Source organism: Fukomys damarensis, unplaced genomic scaffold (assembly GCF_012274545.1).
Source record: "Fukomys damarensis isolate Sample0158 unplaced genomic scaffold, DMR_v1.0_HiC HiC_scaffold_37, whole genome shotgun sequence".
NCBI classification, from domain to species: Eukaryota; Metazoa; Chordata; class Mammalia; order Rodentia; family Bathyergidae; genus Fukomys; species Fukomys damarensis.
The window spans coordinates 6,035,626-6,043,526 of record NW_022900949.1 but is presented as its reverse complement, the minus strand read 5'-3'; the positions used below and the strand labels follow the sequence as shown (position 1 = coordinate 6,043,526).

General features: G+C 59.6%; 1 protein-coding gene across 7 annotated transcripts in view; it reads left to right on the top strand.

Moving 5' to 3' along the window:
- Tyk2 (tyrosine kinase 2) overlaps positions 1 to 7,901 on the top strand; it is a 21,340-nt gene that overhangs the window by 12,321 nt on the left and 1,118 nt on the right. For all 7 annotated transcript variants that reach the window (XM_033759464.1, XM_033759461.1, XM_033759462.1 and 4 more), the window contains 13 exons: positions 1 to 85; positions 169 to 272; positions 558 to 731; positions 813 to 900; positions 2,051 to 2,178; positions 3,136 to 3,271; positions 3,352 to 3,506; positions 4,092 to 4,242; positions 4,686 to 4,783; positions 5,041 to 5,233; positions 5,604 to 5,722; positions 6,170 to 6,342; positions 6,635 to 6,752. The exon at positions 1 to 85 is cut by the window's left edge and continues 247 nt beyond it. In XM_033759464.1, coding sequence (XP_033615355.1) covers positions 1 to 85; positions 169 to 272; positions 558 to 731; positions 813 to 900; positions 2,051 to 2,178; positions 3,136 to 3,271; positions 3,352 to 3,506; positions 4,092 to 4,242; positions 4,686 to 4,783; positions 5,041 to 5,233; positions 5,604 to 5,722; positions 6,170 to 6,342; positions 6,635 to 6,752 — 1,722 coding nt within the window. The remainder of the gene's footprint in view (positions 86 to 168; positions 273 to 557; positions 732 to 812; positions 901 to 2,050; positions 2,179 to 3,135; positions 3,272 to 3,351; positions 3,507 to 4,091; positions 4,243 to 4,685; positions 4,784 to 5,040; positions 5,234 to 5,603; positions 5,723 to 6,169; positions 6,343 to 6,634; positions 6,753 to 7,901) is intronic.

The window sequence follows — 7,901 nt, the reverse complement described above, 5'->3', positions numbered from 1 at the left end:
CTGCGGGTGGCCCTGCAGGGCTGCTCCCTGCGGGCCGGGGACGACTGCTTCTCCCTGCGCCAGTGCTGCCTGCCCCGGCCAGGAGGTACGAGGAGTGAGGGGCCGGTGTGGGCGCAGCGTCCATGTCCCCTGTGCTGGCCGGCTCAGCCACTTGTTTCCTATCCCCAGAGGTCTCCAACCTCATCGTCATGCGGGGACCCCGCGCCAGCCCCCGGCAGCTCAACCTCAGCCAGCTCAGCTTCCACAGGGTGCAGCACGGTGACATCACCCAGGTGGGCAGGTGGCAACAGGGGACGGGGTAGGGGACAGAATTTATGACTCCTGGGGACATGGTGGTTGCGGCCCAGCTGGCATCACATTCGTATTCTTTTATTTGTGTGGCTTTTGGAGATACAGTCTTGCTGTGTGGTCCAGGCTGGCCTTAAACTCACTGTGTAGCCCAGGCTTGCCTTGAATCTACAGGCATCCTCCTGCCTCAGCCTCCGGAGTGGGGATTATAGGTGTGCGCCACCACTCTCAGTGTCACTCACAGTGGAGTTCTGTGCCATTTCCCGCAGCTGTCACACTTGGGCCAGGGCACGAGGACCAACGTGTATGAGGGTCTGCTGCGAGTGGGGACGCCCAAGGACAAAGAGGACGTCGTGGACCCTGCGGAGCCCAGTGGGGGCCGTGGGCAGGAGCTGCGTGTGGTGCTGAAGGTGCTGGACCCAGGTCACCATGACATCTCGCTGGTGTGTGTGTTGGGGGGAACCTGGGGGGGACCAGGGGGGAGCCGGGGAGGGGCGCAGCCTTCTGAGACACTGTCCCCGCAGGCCTTCTACGAGACTGCCAGCCTCATGAGCCAGGTGTCCCACACACACCTGGCCTTCCTGCATGGGGTCTGCGTGCGTGGCTCTGAGAGTGAGTGCCCACCCCCCTCGACTTCACCCGCTCCCTGGGCTGTACCCACACCCCGACTGCAGGCCTGAACCCAGTGACCTACTGCTCCTCAGCCCTCACTTGCTGTCTCCTGATCCTGTACCTTTGTACCTTTTCTTTGTTGTTGTTTTGCTACTGAGGGTCAAACCCAGGGCCTTTGCACCGAGCTGCAGCTCCAGGCTTTTTATTTTTATTTTGAGACAGGCTCTTGATAAGTTGTCCAAGCTGGGCTCAAACTTGGGGCCTTCCTGCCTCAGCCTCCCAGACCGCAGGGATTACAGGTGTGCCCACCCCCTGGGTCCAAGCTGTCCGTTGACCTTCACGCTGTCCCCACAATAGACGACAGCCCCCACTTCCTGCCCCAGCTTACTCTCGGACCTTCACCTGCTCCCTGACCTCAGTTTGCTCCCTGACCCCCAGCTGCATCTGGTCTTCCTCTCCTACCCAGCCCCCTGCTCATCCTGCGACCATCAGTGCTGTGACCCCAGCAGATCCCAGTCCTCCCAGACCTCTGCTTTGGAACCAGATGCCACCCCCGTCCCTCCTCTGCATGCCCCTCAAGGTCCCGTGTGCCAGGCATGGTGGCGCAGGCCTGTAATCCCAGCACTCTGGGAGTCTGAGGCAGGAGGATCATAAGTTCAAGCCCAACCTGGGTAATTTAGTTACTTAGTAAACTCTGTCTCAAAATAAAAAGCGGCTGGAGATGCAGGGCGGTGCAAAGGCCCTGGGTTCAATCCTTAGTATTGCAAAAAAGGAAAAAAAAAAAAAGACAAAAGAAAATGGTGCGTGTTAGGGTGACCCAGCCCCCACGCCAGGGCCTCAAGTATGTGTCCTGTGGCCTTGCTGTCCCCCCCAACAGTGGCCACACCCACCCTGCCACCCCAGCCCTCTTGGCTGCTCTGGTCCACGGGCTGACTGCCCTGCATCGCCCGCACCACTTCCCGCACTCACCCATCACCCCGCATGGACTCCTCGCCCCCTCCTGCAGCCAGTGTCCCCGCCACCTTTGCCATCTACATGGCCCTTGTCCTCGGACTCACTCCTTAAGCCCCCCCGGCCCTGGCCCCAACCTCCAAGTCCTGGGCTGGGCCACCTGGGGGGCAGGCGGCCCTGGAGCTCTGGATCTTTGCAGACGTCATGGTGATGGAGTTCGTGGAGCACGGGCCCCTGGATGTGTGGCTGCGGCGGATGCGAGGCCGTGTGCCCCTGGCCTGGAAGCTGGTGGTGGCCCAGCAGCTGGCCAGTGCCCTCAGCTACCTGGTACGTGGGCCAGGGTGTCGGGGGGCTGGTGGCTACCTTCCCACCCTCAGCCTCCGTGCCCACCTGGGGCACACCAGGGGCCAAAACTGTCGAATCGCTGTGCTCAGGGAACACATTTTGTTTTTTGTTTTGTTTGGTCCCGGGATCGAACGCGGGACGTTGCGCTTGCAAGGCAGGCAGCTAAATCCCCAGCCCGAACACATTTTGGTTGAGAGAGACAGGAAACGTACACAGTCCTTGGGGGTTTGGTCCAGCACCCAGAGGGCACTGAACTCAAGGATGCTCAGGGCCCTTCTCTAAAGTGGTGTCCAGTTGGCCTAGAACCTCAGCGCATCCTCCTATAGGCTGTAAGTCGTCTCTGGCGGCGCACGCCTGTAATCCTGGCACACAGGAGGCTGAGGCAGGAGGATCACCATAAGTTCCAGGCCATCCTGGGCTACAGAGTTCAAGGGCAGCTTATACAGTAAGATCTTGTTTCAAAAAAGCAAAAACAAATCCTCCCAGCACAAGATCCCAAGTTTGATTCCTGGTACCAAAAAAGAAAAAAAAAGAATCCCCCCCAAAGAGGTAAAATTTTAATACGTGGGTCAGGAGAGCCTCACTAAGGCTTCCTGAAGGAGGGGAGAGTGGGTACCAGGAGACTTTCGGGGAAAGCATTTCAGGCAGCAGGAGCAGCGAGTGCAAAGGCACTGGGGCAGCAGTGGATCTGACATGCATCTGAGAGCAGCAGTGGGCTTCTCTGGCTTTTTGTGCCTGGCCAAGGGCCTTGGCTGCTAGCAAGACTCTGGGAGAACAAGAAAGGCCTGCCCGGCCCCTGAGTTGCCTGGTCACAATGATAGCACAGTGGCATCTCAGTAGTGACCAGGATTGTCTTTCCCCCAGGGGCCTTGGGGATGGGGGTTGGAGGTGGAATCCTTGCCCCTCCTCAGCAGGCCCTCTCCTCCCATCCTACCCCAGGAGGACAAGAACCTGGTGCATGGGAACGTGTGTGGCCGGAACATCCTCCTGGCCCGGCCGGGGCTGGCAGACGGCACCAGCCCATTCATCAAGCTCAGCGACCCGGGCGTGGGGCTGGGCGCCCTCTCCAGGGAGGGTAAGTAGCCTTCTGATCAGGGCTAGGCACAGGGCCAACCTTCCCTCCATCCCCCTCTGTGATTGTGACCTGGCCCCCAGAGCGAGTGGAACGCATCCCCTGGACTGCGCCCGAGGGCCTGCTCGCCGGGGCCAGCAGCCTGAGCACAGCCACAGACAAGTGGGGCTTCGGCACCACCCTGCTGGAGATCTGCTTCGACGGTGAGGCGCCCCTGCAGGGCCACGCCCCCTCCGAGGTACGGCCAGGTCCCGGTCCCTGGGCCTCCATCCACTGGGGACCATCAACCCTGACCTCTTAAGCAAGCCCAGCAGCGACAAGGACAGAGGAGGCGAGGGGGTGTCCGTGGCCCAGTGAACAGCTAGACAGGGCTGTTCAGAGGAGGTGTGTTTTTTAGTTTGCTTTGGAGACAGGGTCTTGCTGTGTAGTTCAGGCTGGCCTGGTACTCACTATGTAGTTTCAGCTGGCCTTGAGCTCTCGGTGATCCTCCTGCATCAGCCTTGTACATCCAGTCCCCAGAAGAGGTTGTATTTAAGAGTAGAATTAGAGGGTGAGCCAGCCAGGCTAGGACGGGTAGACCAGCAGCAAGCACAGCCTGTGCAAAGGCCCTGAGGTGTTTGTGCTGTTAGGAAAGATGACCTTGAGGTACTTCTGCTGTGCCGAGTGAGCTGGACTCCTGGCTGAGTCCTGGCTCCAAGCCTCAGTTTCTTCCTCTGAGAAATGGGGACGAAGCGTGCAGGCACCTCACCAGGCCACCCTGCTGCTCTGAGGGGAGCGTAGGGGCAGGGTGAGGTGCTGATTGCAGCTGCTCCCTGCTCCCCAGAAAGAGCGCTTCTACCAGAAGCAGCACCAGCTGCCTGAGCCCTCCTGCCCCGAGCTGGCCTCAATCACCAGCCAGTGCCTGAGTTATGAGCGGGCCCACCGGCCGTCCTTCCGCACCGTCCTGCGGGACCTCACTCGGCTGCAGCCTCACAGTGAGGACCCTGGGGAGGTGGGAGGAGAGTCCCTACCAAGGCAGGCGCTTGGGCTCCTTGTCCCTGAGGCTTCTGCACTGGGGCTCAGGGTGTGTGTGTAAGGGAGAGGACACAGCAAGGCGCAACCCGTGGGCTAAACTGTCCTGGTGCTTCCCGCCCGCTCTGGATGCGGTGCTGACTCTGCCAAGTCTCGGGCCGCGCACCCATCCATTCCTGTCCCCTGTCCCCTACCCCGCTGGGGGTGGGGTCCCGGGTCCCCTACGTGCGGGGCAAAGGCTTTGCAACAGAGCCACAGCCAACGCCTCAAGAGTGTTTTGACAGCCGCGGGCTGTGTATTTTGGACACAAAGTGGAGTTTTCCAGCTGTTCCTCATCTGGCCTGGGGTGCTGGGGAGTTGTCTCCACTTCGCGATCCCCCAAGTGTGGGCCTGCTGGCTCCTCCAGGTCTAGGCGATGTCTCGGCTGTGAACCCCGACTCTCCTGCGTCAGACCCCACGGTTTTCCACAAGCGCTATTTGAAAAAGATCCGAGATCTGGGAGAGGTGAGTACAGAGCCTAGGAAGCTGGCCTGGGGCCTGGGGCGGCTGGAAAGGGGAGGAGCTTGAGGATCAAGGAAAGTTCTGCCTAAGGGCAGTTCCAGGACCTACCGATGGTAGGACTCCAGTTTGGGGAGTCCCTGGGAAATTGTAAGGGGTCCCAGTTCTCCGCCTAGGAGCGCGGAGTAGGCGGGGCTTCAGTCCCGTCTGGGCGTGGCCTGGGAACGCGGGGTGTGGCCGACCCACTTGCCCTCTCTGGCCAGGGTCACTTTGGCAAGGTCAGCCTGTACTGTTACGACCCAAACAACGATGGCACTGGCGAGATGGTGGCGGTGAAGGCTCTCAAGGCGGGCTGCGGGCCCCAGCTCCGCTCGGGCTGGAGGAGGGAGATCGACATCCTGCGCACGCTGTACCATGAGCACATCGTCAAGTACAAGGGCTGCTGCGAGGACCAAGGTGGATGGCCTAGGGCGGGGCTAGGCGTGGAACCGGATGACTGGCCAATCACTGTTTAGTCACGGGCCACAGTGATTGGTCAGGTGTGGTGCGACTTGTGGGCGGAGTCAACCTGGCCAATTCGCCTTTCGAACCCCTCCCCGTTTGGGGGTGTGGCCAGGGGGCCCGGTTCCCAGCTTTGAAGGGCTGGTGCTGCCTTCTTGCACCAAGGTGGACTGCGAATTTGTTCTCTCCTACGGGGACGGGGATCAGGATGAGGACCGGGCCGGGCCGTGCAGATTTTACCTTCTGTACCTGAGAAAGAGCCCCAAGGGCTGGGATGGGTCCTCTTAGGTTCCTCCTGTGTCCCCTTGGGCCCTCTCCGCGACAGGAGAGAAGTCTGTGCAGCTCATCATGGAGTACGTGCCGCTGGGCAGCCTCCGGGACTACCTGCCCCGGCACAGCGTCGGCCTTGCCCAGCTGCTGCTGTTCGCCCAGCAGATCTGCGAGGTGGGCAGGCTCTGCCCCTGCTCCCCGCACCGCACCTGCCATCCTGGGGCTCCTGCTTCCTGAGCCGGCTCTACTGGGTCTCCTGCGACCGCTCTCTGCCCTCTGCCTTGGGTCCCGTTCACCTGGCGCCACCCGCAGGGCCCCCACTTGGCCACGCCCAGCCCATCCCCATTCTCCCAGTCTCCGCCTAGCGCCCTTCTGCTGGACCCACTTCCGCTATTTTGTTGGTTTTGCAGTACTGGGGATAGAACTCAGCACCTTGTACTGGCAAGGCGGGCGCCGTGCCACAGAGTTAAACCCCCGGCCCCCACTTCTGCTATTTTGTTTCTTTCTCTGTTGCTTGGCGCCACCAGCCGTGCTTTCTCAGGTGGCCGGGTCTGCAGGTTTCACCTGACTGGCGCCCAGACATTCCGGTCACCCCCTGACTGTGCCCCGCCCCGCCCCCAGGGCATGGCCTACCTGCATGGGCAGCACTACATCCACCGGGACCTGGCTGCGCGCAACGTGCTGCTCGACAACGACAGGCTCGTGAAGATCGGGGACTTTGGCCTCGCCAAGGCCGTGCCTGAAGGCCATGAGTACTACCGCGTGCGCGAGGACGGGGACAGTCCCGTGTTCTGGTGACCAGGCAGGGCGCAGCCTGATGGGTGGGGGTGTCCCAGTGTCACTTGGAAAGGGCAAGATGAAGGAGAGGGACGCCCCGTGTCAGGGTTCAGGCTTAGTGCGGCCCAGAGATGTGGGGAGGGGTCAGTCTGAGGGCGGGACCGAGATCTTCACCTCTCCGCTGTGCCCTTGAGGATGGGATCCCGGATGGGACTAGAGGGGCCCTTCAGTCCCAGGTATGGGCTCCAGCCTGGCCTGACCCCCTCACCCAGAATCCAGCCCCCAGACCTGAGCGCCCCCTTTCCCCAGGTACGCCCCCGAGTGCCTCAAGGAGTGTAAGTTCTACTACGCGTCCGATGTCTGGTCCTTCGGTGTCACGCTCTATGAGCTGCTGACGCACTGTGACTCCAGCCAGAGCCCCCCGTCGGTGAGAACCAGGCCCACACCCTGCCCCGGGATTCGCTGGGGGAGTAGAAAGTCGCACATTCAGAACCCAGCCCTCCACCCGAGCGATCCTTTTACCCACTGGGGTCTCACAATCCAGATATGGCAGACGGGTCCCTTTCAGAGTAGGGGGCTTTTTGGGGGGAAGGGGTACTGGGGATTGAAACCCAACGCCTGAACACTGAGTCACGCCTCCAGTACTTTTGTTTTTACTTTAATCTTTTGTTTGGGTTTGTTGGTACAGGGGGTCAAACTGAGGACCTTGTGCTTTCAAGCAGGGGGTAGTACCACTGAGCTGAATCCCCAGGCCTGTTTTTACTTCAAGACAGGTCTAAGTAAATTGCCCAGATAGGCTCAGCCTTGCGTTTCTCCTGCCTCAACTTCCCAAAATGCTGGGGGTGACAAGCATGTGCCACCAGTCTAGTTTGAAACAGGGCTCTAATTGTAACCAACACTGTCCTAATGGTAAGGGTACCAAGGGTCTTCTTTTACGCCTCCCATAAACCCCAGAACTTTCTCTGATAGGCCAAACTTGGCTCATGTATCCACCTTATAGCCAATCACTGTTTAGCCATGGGCCTCAATGATTGGCCAGGCTGAGCTGGGGGCGGAGCTAGGCAAGTTGCCTGTAAAGAAGAAAATTCTGAGCCTTCTGTAAGGGATTGTTCTGAGACTCCAGCTACTCCCAAAGCTGAGACAGGAGGATTGCTTGAGTCTAGGAGTTCAAGATCAATCTGGGCAATGTAGTAAAACCTTATTTCAAAAAATTAATGACAAACTGGGCATGATGGCTCATGCCTATAATTGCAGCACTCGGGAGGCTGAGGCAGGAGTATCGCTGCAAGCTTGAGGCTGGCCTGTGCTACATAGTGAGTTCAAGGCCAGCCTGAACTACATAGCAAGATCTTGCCACCCAAAAATATATTTTTTTTAAGTTTTGCGGACAGGTTAAACCAACTTCCTGAGACACTTACTAACAACCGTGATTGAGGCTTACTCTAGAAATACTCTCACTGTGTAGTTGAGACTGACCTGGAACTCACTATGTAGCCCAGGCTGGTCTCGAACTCACAGCGATCCTCCTGCCTCAGCCTCCCAAGTGCTGGGATTACAGGCGTGCGCCACCATGCCC